At 32.4% G+C, this 13,937-nt stretch overlaps 1 protein-coding gene across 1 annotated transcript; it reads left to right on the forward strand.

Moving 5' to 3' along the window:
* The first annotated feature begins 6,676 nt into the window (after positions 1-6,676).
* Positions 6,677-13,777, forward strand: LOC139096842 (fatty acyl-CoA reductase 1-like). Its single transcript, XM_070648599.1, has 8 exons — positions 6,677-6,725; positions 7,402-7,710; positions 8,972-9,012; positions 9,074-9,468; positions 10,934-11,479; positions 11,858-12,011; positions 12,636-12,742; positions 13,235-13,777. Exons 2-8 carry the CDS (start codon positions 7,515-7,517, stop codon positions 13,431-13,433), a joined length of 1,638 nt encoding a protein of 545 aa, XP_070504700.1. The 5' UTR covers positions 6,677-6,725; positions 7,402-7,514; the 3' UTR covers positions 13,434-13,777.
* The last annotated feature ends 160 nt before the right edge of the window (positions 13,778-13,937 follow it).

The following is a 13,937-nucleotide window of genomic DNA, read 5'->3' on the forward strand; positions in this document are numbered from 1 at the left end:
TGGAACTTGATTTCGTTCCAAAGTAATTCACTGGAGTTTCTCAAAGGACTTCCAGGGACACATGTTAAACAAGAGTTGATGCCAATATTGGCCAACGAAGCTGAAGGATTCACAACCAAGGTCCTGGGATGCAACTGGGACACTGTAAGCGACTCATTTGTGTTTCAGTTGGATCGCAATAATTTTATCAAATTGGTGACTGAATTTAATCATCATCCGACAAAAAGGGATCAACAAGTCTATGAATTAAGGGATCATGGTGGCTCTCGGGTACCTGAGAACTGAATAGTAGTAATGACTTGAGTGTGAGAACACCGGTGGATGATACGTGGACGTTTTTGGCTCTACCTAGTTAGAGATGGCTGTGACAGATGGTCGAATTAGTAATATGCTACGGATGCGTTTTGACGAGGGTCACGGATATTACACATTTGTCCTTTTCAGTGCACTTTTTATTTTTTTATTTTTATTATTGAATTATTTTGTAAAAATTTATGAATTGACATGTGCAAGAACTCTAATACCATTTTGGTAAAATAAACAAATCATCATCATCATCATCATCATCAGGCTAGTACAATTGCAAGAATTTTTGATGTACTGGGTCTGATTTCACCGTTCCTAATTAGAGGAAAAATATTATTACAACGTAGCTGGAAGTTAAAAATTAATTGGGATGACCCGATACCTGAGGAAATGCAACAAGAATGGAAAACATGGCTAGCTGAAATTGAGAACGTAGCCAAATTAAAAATTCGTCGTAGATACTGCAGCTTAGAGTCCCTCAAAAAAGCGGACATAGTTCAACTACACATATTTTGTGATGCTGGAGTGGAAGCGTATGGATGTGTAGCTTACATTGTTACTCATTTCGACAATAGAGTTGAGAGTAATATCGTGATGGCGAAAGCAAAAGTCACGCCATTGAGACTTCAGACTAAAACGGAGATTAAAGAGATTCCAAGATTGGAATTGCTCGCAGCAGTTTTAGCAGCACGTATTGGACATACAATTGTGAGTGTCATGGAGGACATTCAATTTGAGCAGTTTTATTGGAGCGACTCAGAAGTCGTATTGAGATGGATAATAAATCCACACCAAAGATTGTTGAAATATGCAATATCTCCAATAGAGGAAATATTGGAAACGACCAAGAGACAAAATTGGCGTTACGTACCAACAAATTTAAATCCTGCAGATATGGTGACAAAGTTCAAGAAAATTGATTTTTCTGATTCATGTTCAGAATGGTTTGTTGGACCGGCATTTTTGAAAAACTCATTAGAGAGTTGGCCACAAACACCAGACAAGTTGACAGTTGATGAAACATACATCGCTAGCAATATTTATTTACAAAAATTAAATTTTTCATCACATGAACTGCCACCTGTAAATTGTCCAATAGCAAATGACAATTTTATTGATAGATTGAGACCAGCAATTCGTGCAAGATGGCGGAAATTAAAGAACGCAGTGGCTAGAGCACTTAAATTATACTTGGACGTATTCATTCCACTTATAAAATCCAAACAATTCAATAACATTGCCGTGCGAATGAAATTGAAAGAACAATATAAGGGATTTAATCATTTAAATAGTGCTGATTTGGAAAGAGCCGAACAATTTATATTCCGTAAGATGCAGCGTGAAACATATGTTGAGGAATATGAACAAATCACGCAAGGAAAGCCGATAAAGCATAAAGAATTCTCACAATTGAGTGTCTTTAGTGATCAACAAGGACTGTTGAGAATCAATTCTCGCGCTAATTTGAATTCAATTAGCTTCCCGCAGCAGTTTGTTCCTGTTTTGCCGAGGAAAAACGTACTTACACACGTTTTGTTGATGTTTTATCATGAGAAGTATAAACATATTGCTATCGAAGCACAGATAGCTGAATTACGAACGAGATGTTGGATTCCACAAGTCAGACATTCAATGAGGACAGTCAAGAGTCATTGCAATTACTGTAAACTGATCAGCGCGCAACCATATGACCCAATTATGGCACCTTTACCGGAAGATCGTGTCAATACAGCATTGCAGCCATTCGAAGTCACGGGAGTTGATTTAATGGGACCGCTGAGCGTAATTTGTTATGGCAGAGTAAAGAAAATCTACATAATGATTTTCACATGTACTCTTACTCGATTTGTACATTTACACATCTTGGACTCATTGGAGTCACTTCGAGTATTGGAAGCAATTGTCGTATTCTGGGGTGCTCATGGACCCGTGAGGAAGTTTGTCAGTGATAATGGCACCAACTTTGTTGGAACTTCAAAGATCCTTAAAGAGGATTATCATAATACAAAGTTATTTCTTGAGAACCAACAATCACTTCTGGGACCAAAATTATCAGAGGATATGAGCGTAGATTGGGAGTTTATACCTCCAGGATCACCATGGTTTGGTGGATTCTACGAGAGACTCATCAAGGAAGTGAAAAGATCCATAGCTGATACACTGACTAACAAGAAAGTAACTCGTGTTGAGTTAAACATTGCCGTTGCAGAGGCAAGTCATCGTTTAAATTTGAGACCATTGACCCATAATTCAATTGATGCTGAGGATGATGCTTTGTTAACACCACATCATCTTGCAAAACATCGACCAGGGTGGCCATTATTACCAGGAATGCATAATGGCAAATATGTACAAGTTGACGATAGGACTGTTTATAGGAAAGGTCGTGTGTTGGCTGATGAGATTATGCGGAAATTTACTGCATATTACCTACCAATTTTGACAAGAAAGATCAAGTGGCTAAAGGAAATAGATCCATTAAAAGTAGATGATCTTGTGTTAATGATCGAGCCAAATAAAACCCGAAAAGAATGGCCCCGTGGAAGGGTGGTGAAATTATTCTTCGGGAAAGATGGCCAAGCCAGAGTTGCTGATGTTCGCAAAGCGAACGGAAAAATTAAGCGTAGACCGATTAGGAAACTCGCTAAAATTGACATCAATTTACAGCCACATACTTTATGACTATTAGAAGTCATAAATTTCTATTTAATGAATTTTATTATTATAATTTCAGATTCTAACTTTCCTTCTTATATTATGCATTCTAGAGTTATGATGTCGAGCAAGAAGGAAAGTCGCAAACGCAATAGAGCGTCAACTGAACGTTTACAAGTCACAATTAGTAATGATGGCGTCGATAGAGACAAAGTCAGAGTCGTTCAGATAGAGCCAGTCATGAACAACATTTTGCTGTCTGATTTTTTGCACAACCTAATTATAGATTATAGCAGCATAATTGGCATACATCGCGTTGCAGACTATACTGCAAGAATCACTGACAATGTGATTTTTATTTATCTCACAAGCGCCAAGGAATATCATCAATTGATATCATTACGAGAAATGATGTTGGAAGGTCGGAAAGTCAACATCACAGATCCTGAACTGATTTCAGGATGTGCACGTTATTTGATCCCGTTTGCTGTAGGCGCTGAGCATGATATTCGGCATTCGCCTATGCCAATGTCATTGTTTGGGTTTAGACAGCTGGCTACAACGTCAACATTTTATGTTATAGCAGTTCTACGTGAATTGGAACAACAATACAACACAACAGGTTTTCGACTAGCTTATTGTGAACGTGCGAAAGTCACGCGCAATTTCGGCTTCGCCACGTTCATATCAAGACAAGTAGCATTACAATTGAACGATCAACAGTTTTATGTTCTTACCGATCGTATACTAGCTAAGTTGCCCAATGCAACGCCTGTATTGATTCACCAGAGCAACTCACATCTTATTCATCACAACCGTTGCGATTTAACGGACGAAGTTCGCGAGGCAAACTGGTTGCATGCCAATTTGGCCGACCCGACATTGCGTATACATCCAATTGTTCGTGTTAATCAACCGAGTTCATCAAGCACTGTCAATCAAGTTCGTTCTCATTCACCAATTCGAGTTCCACAAGAGACAGCTAGTAGTCCTCCACCGAAATCGCTACGATCCATAATCGTTAGACCTCCTTCGAGACCAGGCACTAGTAACAGTGTTGTGATTAGACACAATACTCCACCTGCGTCACCTGAATTGTCATTAGGTGAAGATTATGACATAGACGATGAAGGAGAATTAATTCCCGCAAAGAAGCAACGTAATTAACTTCTTCCTGTGGGAAGGATGTCACTATTTGAAAGTGACAGTCAATTTATGAATTAAATTAATTGAATTTCTTACTTGAATTATTTAAACACACACACATTTATTCATACACACTCACATTACATTCTTACTTGTAACGGTTATTTTTTGAATACTTGCTAACACGCTAGAAGCGCTTTCAATATTGGGCATAGAAACCCCCTGTCTTTTCTGTATCGACACGTACAATCATAGTGAAGTAGTGGTAGTGCGAAAGGCACCAATTAATAAGTATGGATTTTAATTATGTTTAAGGCCTATTTTAACTAATTCTTTTTTTATATACGTTTACTAGAAAACGTCAGCATTTATACAGCATTGGAATAAAATTTCGAGAAGTCATATTAGAGGCATTTTTCGTGAATTTTATTACAGCGTTTTTTCTTTCATGCCTTTATCGAACGCACATCACGACACTTGGTTTTAGATTTGATTTGATATCCTTTGACCAAGAGTCGATTTCTACGGTAGTTGCATATTGTATTGTACGTACAACATCGTACCTTCGTACCACTGCCACGCCACGGTGTAAAATTGAACCGTATAAATGGTCTATCTGTACAGGATCATACCGTAATTACAGCGGAGAAACCGGCTTCTGGTGCTGAGCTTTGGATCGGTCAACCAACTTATGCTATTCAGGTAAAAAAAGGCTACAAAAATGATCCAATATAAAAATTTGTCATTGGTCTTCAAAAAATGCGTCAATTTTATTATAAACGTCAATTTTTGATTGCAAGATATTCAGTTTCCTGTAGCGCGTCACTCAAAAGTCTTTTCACATCGTCCGATGACACGCAGCCTTCATCAACAAGTATTTCCTATACATAGTATCCAGAAACAAGCCTTCAATTTAATTAGGCGAACAAGTTATTCTCAATTTTTGTAAAATCAATGAAATAATTTTCTCTCAGACAATTTATTACCTCTTGAATGTCTGCGTACAAGACGCACGGTAAGAGTAATCCAAGGTCATTTTACAAAAGAAATATTACTTTGGCTACCGTCAAGATTACGAAATTTCTCTCATTTTAAACGAAAAGTTTACCTTGAATTTTATTTTTGATGGTATAACGTGTACAGTTTTTGAGTACATGCATGTGTTATTACTCATGTATGCTTAACTTATTTCGTTTGGAAGAAATGAATGATTTTAATAAGTTTTGCAAATTATTTAACTTGTGATGAAAATAATGATTGTAGTTTAAGGTTGAAAATTAAGTTTCCGGATTTTTCGTGATTAATTAGGACTGATTTTTGAGTTTTCATCATTAAAATGTAAAACTTTACATAATGAGGTATAATAATTCATGATAACTACCCAATTGCAGTCATTAATGTCACAGTCAAGAGATTGTTCTCGTCAACAAAATAACTTTGGAAAATTCAATGAATCAAGCATCGATAATGGAGCTGTTATGTGACAAAAAAGCGAGAACAGTTGTCAATGACATGTCACTAGATCATGATCTACTATGTATGTAAATTAATTCACCAATCTATTATCCACAAGAACTGATAAAATCAAAATCAATTATTTTTAAGTTCCTAGCTCAAAATGACAGATGAATGATCTTTGCAAAAATGTCATTCTGCATAAAATTTAAATCTGATTCTAGTTCTGTTTTGAGTTTAACAAAACATTTCGTTGCAGTCGACCGAATTTTTGTATGGAGTCAAGTCTACTTTTCCATATAAAATCCGAGTCGACTTCGAGCTTAAGACTAGGTTTCTCCAGCAATGATATTATATTGTATTCTGGGGGTAATTTAGCTATTCCAAATTGGAATTTCCAATGGTGTGCTTGTATCATATCAAACCATATCAATACCGAACAGATTCCCCCAGGATTTTAAATATATTGCTGATTATTTACATCCAGGAATTATTGAATAATTTTTATTTGAATAGCCAATTTTCACACAAACTTTGAAAATCAACACTTGTTGCAGAATATTAAACATACTTCGTGATATCAACATTGTTATTTTTCTAATTTACTAATTCAAGAGCATCTTACTGAAATGTCAAATTGATCAAAGGGTTTAGCCTTCATGGCATTTAGTTTTTAAGAAGCATTTCAACTAATTGTCTTATTATTCAATATTACAATTGAATATAATTATTAATCTTCTAGAATTTACTTGAAAATATTTTAATATTATTTCAAAATACGGCATCTTCAAGATCCACACAACCTTAATGCAATCACTTCACAATTTCAATCCGCATACGTTTTATAAAATTGCAAAATTTAATTCATTCAATGAGATTTCATTTCTTTTATTTCAACTGCCTTTTCTGCGGTGTTGAATTAAATACAATTGTAAGAAATCAGCAGACGGCAATTGCGGCTTAAAGAGTGTTTTACTCTCTTCGACTACATTTGAAATTGGTAAAATTCTCTCAATATGTACACACATTGTACGTCAGACCATTGTTGTAATGCTCATTTTTCAAGAAATTATATGTACGAATTTTAAATCCATTCAGTTTAGTTTTTTAGTTGCGCTCGTGAAGTTAAGATGTGTTAAAAAAATTGTGTGTTAAAAATTTCGGTAATTTTGGCGCTTGCAAAGACTTTTAACCTATTTTTTTTTTGTTCATTTCAATTACTGATTTCAATGTCAAGTTGGTAAATAATGAAAGTTCAATGGACCATTTAAAAGCTTTTTTTGAGCATGTGTTAATCAAATTTCAAGAATTTATAAAAGAGGAATGTCAAAAATTAAACACAAATTGAGTTAAAAAGTGAAAAATATAATTGTTTGTAAATTTTTAAAAGTTTATTTTTTCAAAAAATGATGGAAAATTAAATTAAAGTTTAAATTTAAATAACTATAAATTTATATTATAAACCCAAAAATTAAATTACCACAAATTTTCATATTGGTGTGGATATGATAAAAATGAAGAAAACTATTTTTCCGAAAAGAAAATTATCAAAACATTAAATTTTATTAATTTCTTAAGTGTATATTTTAATGAATTAAAAATACTAAAAGTTTTTAAAAAATTAAATTAAATTTTAAATTTAAAACTTAAAAAAATTTTAAAATTTTGAATAAAAATTAAACTTTTATAAAATTTGAAAGTTATTAAAAGTTTTGAAAATTGAAAATAGTACTTGAAATTTAAAAAAATGGCGTGAATATGATTAATATTTCATGATTTTCAAATCAAAAATTTTCTATCAATTTTATGTGAAATATTTTTTTTTATCAATTTTCATAGGCTAAACAACAATTAAATTTGAAAGTTCCAAAAATATAAAAAAGACTTTAAATCAATAAAGACTTAAACAATTGAAATTTTGTGTAAATAATAAAACTCATCCGCATACAAACATGAAGATTAACGATTCCGACATGATTCCTTACTCGGACGTTCTGCGAAATACATCAATCGCAGATTTTTATGCAAACAAAAGCATTCTTATAACTGGCGCGACTGGCTTTATGGGAAAAGTGCTTTTAGAGACATTGCTAAGAAAATGCGGTGGAATTACTTGCATTTACATTATTGTGAGAATGAAGAGAGGCGGTAAGTATTGAAATAAAAACAAACATTGATGCTCACCTCAGATTAGGAGTGTATTCAGTGGGGAGTTTGCGGCTATTTTTGCAAAATTTATAGTTTCGCCCTTGACTCAAGCAAAAATTTTGTTGATAATTATGGATGAGATAATTCCTTGCATTACTTACATCAAGTTCGTGATCTAAATTCACCAATTCTTAAACCTTCTAGAAATTCGCACATTAAAAATACAAAGAAATAATTAGCAATAAATCTAAATCCTTAATTATGATGACCTTTATTTGATAAAAAAAATTGTGGTAAAATGTTTACAACTTTGCATTTTTTGTGTTCTGTCAAACATTTTTGCAACTCATTTAAATTGCGACACAGAAATTAAGAATTGATTAAGACTGTGCAAATTATTTGATTAATCTTTCTTCATGCACATTGCAAAACTATCGATTTATAATGATTATCTATCATTATCAGTGATGGGCAACCGTTTTTGTAATGCACGTCGACTATTTTTCAATTCCTGGCCCGTTTCCAACTTCAGCATTATGTAGAGCTCTAATTTCATTTTGCTCTAAAGAATTAAGTATCGAAACTGCTGGAAAAGCGAAAATTGGGAAGTTGCTGGATTCAAACAAATCAAATTCGAATTATTACATCAAATTTGAGTTATTTATCTTGCTTATTCTGCCATAGAAACACTTAAGAGCTTCTATTTTGATTATTAGTATAGATTATAGTTGATTATTAGATACAGATCAACTGTCATCCATGACTTCTCTTAGATGGCATCTGAAGACCACTGTCTGCCCTTTGCCAATTTCCAATGTAACTCTATTTCCATCAGCAGCATATTTAACATGTTTTAATTACTAATTAATGCTTTTTAGCATTCTTAGATTCACAAATTCTTTAATTTTTTTTTATCAATATCAACGCAGATTAAAATGATAGCCTCTGACGCAAATCAATTCATTCCCTTCTATTCAGATTCGAGAGTTTTGTACGTTTATTGATTTACAACTCGGCTTCCTGTAGCTAGGTATTTTGAAGTGATTTATCTAAGTTTTGGCAAATTTGCGTCATCAAAAAATTTAATTTACGAATAAATCAATGATAAAGTCCAGGTCTCTTAAGTATCTCATGTAGTTTGAAGTATCTCAAAACCGGTAGCAACACTCAGCTTTTAAACATTATTTACAATATTAATCCATTGCTCTATTTATTTTAACCCTTCGTTTGTTATTTTATTTCCATTTCATTGATCATGAAGTCGATCCAAAGCAACGTTACAATGAGTTTATCGAAGATATTGTAAGTATTATGCTGTAACTCCAACATATGTTGTTAAATATTTAAATACATAATTTTTCAGGTATTTGACAACATTCGTCAAGCAACACCAGAAAGATTAGAGAAAATCAAATTAATAACAGGCGACATACTTATCGACAATTTAGGAATAAACGAGAAAGATACGATTGAATTGATTGAAAATGTTAATATTATCTTTCATTGCGCAGCAAAGGCCAAATTTTCATTAACATTGCGCGATGCCTTAAGTCACAATTTACATGCAACGTGGAGAGTTTTACAGTTAGCTGAAAAAATTAAAAATTTAGATGTTTTTTCACATTTTTCAACGTGTTATTGCAATCCATTGGAAAAAGTTTTGGAAGAGAGATATTATAAGCCATGCGAGGATCCATTCAAAGTCATTCGAGCATTAATGTCGCCAAACGAGAAAGATTTAGATGATCTTTATCCAATGTGAGTATTTTTATGGTTATTGGAATGGTGAGAATTGTTGAAAAAACAATGGGGAAATGAGTAAATTGAGGGACATCGATTGACTTATCATACACATACCTAAGAGCAGATACAACTACTTAGATGTCCTCTTTCCAAAATTTTGTAATCAATACAAAATCGCAAACACTTCCCCCTCAATCGACGTAGCCTGCAATTAATTGAATTTTCCTGAAAAGCAGCAAACGTTAATAAGGAAACGGAAACTACGTCATGCTTGGGGGAAGGATGGTCTTAAAATGTTAGTCTTGGCATTACGCAATTTCCAAACTGTCCCCAAAAAAGCAAATTCATAGTTAAACACAATTTTTTAGGCAAACTCAATAGATTGATCTCGAAAATACATTCATAGCTTCACTTTTAATCGAAATCATGTTCCTTGTCACCTAAGGAATTTGTTCAGAAATTCAGACGTTTTAGTCAAGTCTGTTAAATTTACTTTCGTACAGTTGAGTCAACCCAATAGAGTCATATTCGTCTCTCATTTCCTTATTACCCTTTATATGACCTTATTATAAGTTCAGCAGTATTTTAATATTTATAAAAATTTAATAAATTCAAGCCAAAAGTTAGCATAAAAAGCTATAAATATTCATCACCATTTTTCTGCTGATATTGAAGGTCAACTGTTCACTTTACTTCACATAATTATTTGCAAATAATTTTTTTGTTAATGAACTTCAAAGAGTGACAATGAATAAAAAAGATTTCGTGAGAGGAATTGACCAATATTATTACGTATGTAATGATGAAATAGACGTTGGTATTTATGATCAAATTAAACTTCAATGGTAATATTTGGCTTAAGAGATGGACGAATGACTAAGCGAATTAGATATTTGAACTGTGAATGGAAGTCATCATATGTTTGGTTTTTCGGTACCTTTGTTGTAATTTTGTGTGTTCATATTTGTGTACATTTACTGAGTTATGTATGGACAGTGTAAAGTACACAAATGTAATGGTCATTAACGTTTCCTAATTATTTTTTTAATATCGAAGCTTCTGGTAGGTTAGGATTGTTTTACTTCCTCGGTTTAAATTTATGGAGTTTGAACAATGACGTCATTCATCGCTGCCTTATTTTTGGGTATTATTTTATAAAAAATTTTAAATTTAAAAAAATAAATAAAAATTGATAAAAATGCAACCAGCTTAAATGCTTAAATTCACAAAATTCGAAATTAACTCTGCATGTTTTTTTGAAATAATATTTAATCAATTAATTGATTTTACAATCCTTAGTTAAATACTCCATGCTCTGTTCACTTCTTTTTATATTTATTCAAATACACTTTTAAGAAAATTTCATTAATAATGCAAATACTAATCAATTTTTGGGTATAATCTAGAGCATTCTAAAGAGATTCAGTCGACATTACCTAAATAAACAGCACTAAAACTTTATTTCACCTCTAAATTTCAGATTGATGCGTGGAATGCCAAATACTTATGCAATTAGTAAATTATTAACAGAAGAACTCGTCCACATTTATCGTGATCGAATAAAATTTGTTGTAACTCGTCCAGCTGTCGTCATATCAGCATGGCGTGAACCATTCATTGGATATGTTGATAACAAAAAGAATGGACTTATTGGACCAATGATGGCACGTGCTAGTGGTGCATTAAGGACAGTTTTATCAAATCCAGATAAATTAATTGAGCTAATTCCAGTTGATATTGCTACAAATGCAATTATTGCAATCACATGCAAACGTGGTCTTATTGAAGGAAGTGACATTCTTTATTGCAATATTATTGACTCATATACTTATCCATGGACATTTAAAAAATATTTTGACTTGGAAATGGAAACATTTAAACAATTTCCATTGAGAAATCAGCTATGGTGGCCTTACTGCGTCATTACTGGCAGTAGATTTTATTATAATTTTAGAAGAGTTTACCATCATTATTTGCCAGCTGCTGTTGGAGATTTAGCATCATTCATCTTTAGACGAAAACCACAGTAAGTTTGGATACTTTCTTGAATAGCACAAGTCGATTAGTTGATGTAAAATCCAGCCAGTGTGACTCTGACTTGACGCTGTAATTGGTTTAATTCTAGCATCCTGCTAGAGTCATGTCCTCTAACCGACTTGTGCTATTAGGGGTCTTCACTTATTACGTGGAAAGATCCTCCTCCTCAGATAGTTACGTAATAAATGAACGGTCCATTACAGTATCCTTCAAAATACTAATCCATACTTACTCTCGATTAGTTGACCGTATAACTTAACATGCATTTGTGTAACTTACCATGAAATTTCGTGTTAATAACCAGACATACGGTCGACTAATCGGAACCTGTTCCATACGGGAATTAATCAATGTTTTCATTCAACAGATTAATATTCTTCCAACGTAAATTTGACCGTGGCATGCATACGTTAGGATACTACAATACGAGAGAATATTTTTACAAGAATGAACAATTCATGAATTTGCCAAATGAATTAAACGAAAAGGATCGAGAATTATTTTACTGTGACTTTAAAAGAGTGAGTATTCTGTGATTACACTTATTAAAGATGAAACGATGTTTTGTAGAATATAAGGGCTTATTCAGTGGGAGAATGGGGGTTTTTTTAGGGACGCGAAATCAAACGCCCTTAATGCTAGTTTTACAACTGGTTGAATATAGGCTGGGACATCTATTTTGTACGATTAGATATGGGTTGGTTTGATATAGCTGTAACTTGTTTAAGATTAAATCATATTTACAAATTGGAAACTGGACTTTAGTCTTAAGTCTGATGTTTCCTTGAAACGGCCAAATCATGTTTTATTAACTGTTATTTTTTACACATTTTTTAAAAGATTTATCAAAAATTGTAAAGATCATTTATTAATTGTTAATTGAACGTTTGTTGATTAACTAATTAATATTAAGATTAGTAAAAATTACAATACAAAAATTGGCCCGAAAACAGCCACAATTATAAGATGTTAATTAGTCATAATTTTTTCATCTTACCGTCATAATTTTGTAATTATAATAATAAATTTCACAACACATATTTGGTCAAAAATTTACAAAACTTATTACAAATAATCTCTTTTAAAAATAACAATTAAATTCATTAAATACCAAAAATTTACTTATTTTTTTATTGTTTTCGCAGCTTAATATGGAAGAGGTCTTGAGAAATTACGTCCTTGGTGTTCGTAAGTTTATTTTGAAAATTAACGATACCGACTCGTTGCAATTGAGAAGAGGAATATTAACATTGTAAGTATATTTTTAATTGAAATATGAAGCAATTAACAACCATTTGTTACATCTTAATTAATATAAATGCTGTAACTCAGGATGCAATAAGTATTACTGCTGATGTTACATTGTATGTCAGATATTAAACTTGCTGATTTGAACAGAATAGCACAAATCGATTAATCGATCTGAATACCAGCACCAGGCCGGCACGACTCTTTCGAGGTGTCGGATTTAAACTGAATTTGACACTAAGTCAGATGTACGCCGGCTTGACGATTTTTGATCGATTAACCGAATTGTGCTCTTCAAGTGAGTTGACTTGAATTTAGTTTTCAAAAATTGAATCGAGTCGATTTGAAGGCTTTAAAAATGTGTTCAACTGAAAAAAAAAATCTTTTGAAATACCCAAAAATATTAAGTAATTTACAAAAATGTACTTGTGCAGCAATTATTTACTCAATTTTCTGCTATTTTATTCACATTTTTTATTTCTCATTTTATTTACAGATTTTGGCATGTGGACCTCCTAGCTCGTACTGTTATAACAATCGTCAACCTTGCAATACTCTTTGTTATTCTCTTTTTCTTCTACGATAAAGACATGCTCTTTGAATTTTTGAGCAATATTTTTGAAACACTCAAATTTTTATTCTCAAATAATCTCGTACTCAGTAAAAATGTCATTGAGAAATGCAGCCAGAGTTAGTTGTTCGTACTGCTTGAGTGCTATCTAGTTGATTTTTACAATTTTGCCAATTAATTATTAAATTTACGTTTTTTTAAGTTTTTTTCTTTATAAAAATTGAATTGAACCTTTTGGTTAATTATTTTTGCTCAGTGGTCAACCTTTGTTGTGCCAAATATTCTTTGAATCAAGGTTGTGGAATGATCAAAATTCAATTGATCAGTTGCAGACCTTTAAATATTTAAATTTTAAATAGAATCTTAGTAAAAAATCAAAATCGATGCTATAAAATCATAATTTAGTTCTGCTCAAAATGTTTGGTGATTGTTGTCTTTTGGATCCTTAGTAAAGTATAGCTCATTGTATGTATGACAAAATTTTATTTTAAATATATTAATTGAAAAATAGTGTCAAATTGTGAATAAACATTTATAGATTTACAAACTTGTCCATTATTTATTATTTAATTATTTTACATATTATCATGAATAGCTAAAATATGTTAATCGATCAAAAATCCGACCC

The sequence above is a fragment of the Chironomus tepperi genome, unplaced genomic scaffold, assembly GCF_022539635.2.
Source record: "Chironomus tepperi strain 1889 unplaced genomic scaffold, CSIRO-AGI_Ctep_v1 contig_408, whole genome shotgun sequence".
NCBI classification, from domain to species: domain Eukaryota; kingdom Metazoa; phylum Arthropoda; class Insecta; order Diptera; family Chironomidae; genus Chironomus; species Chironomus tepperi.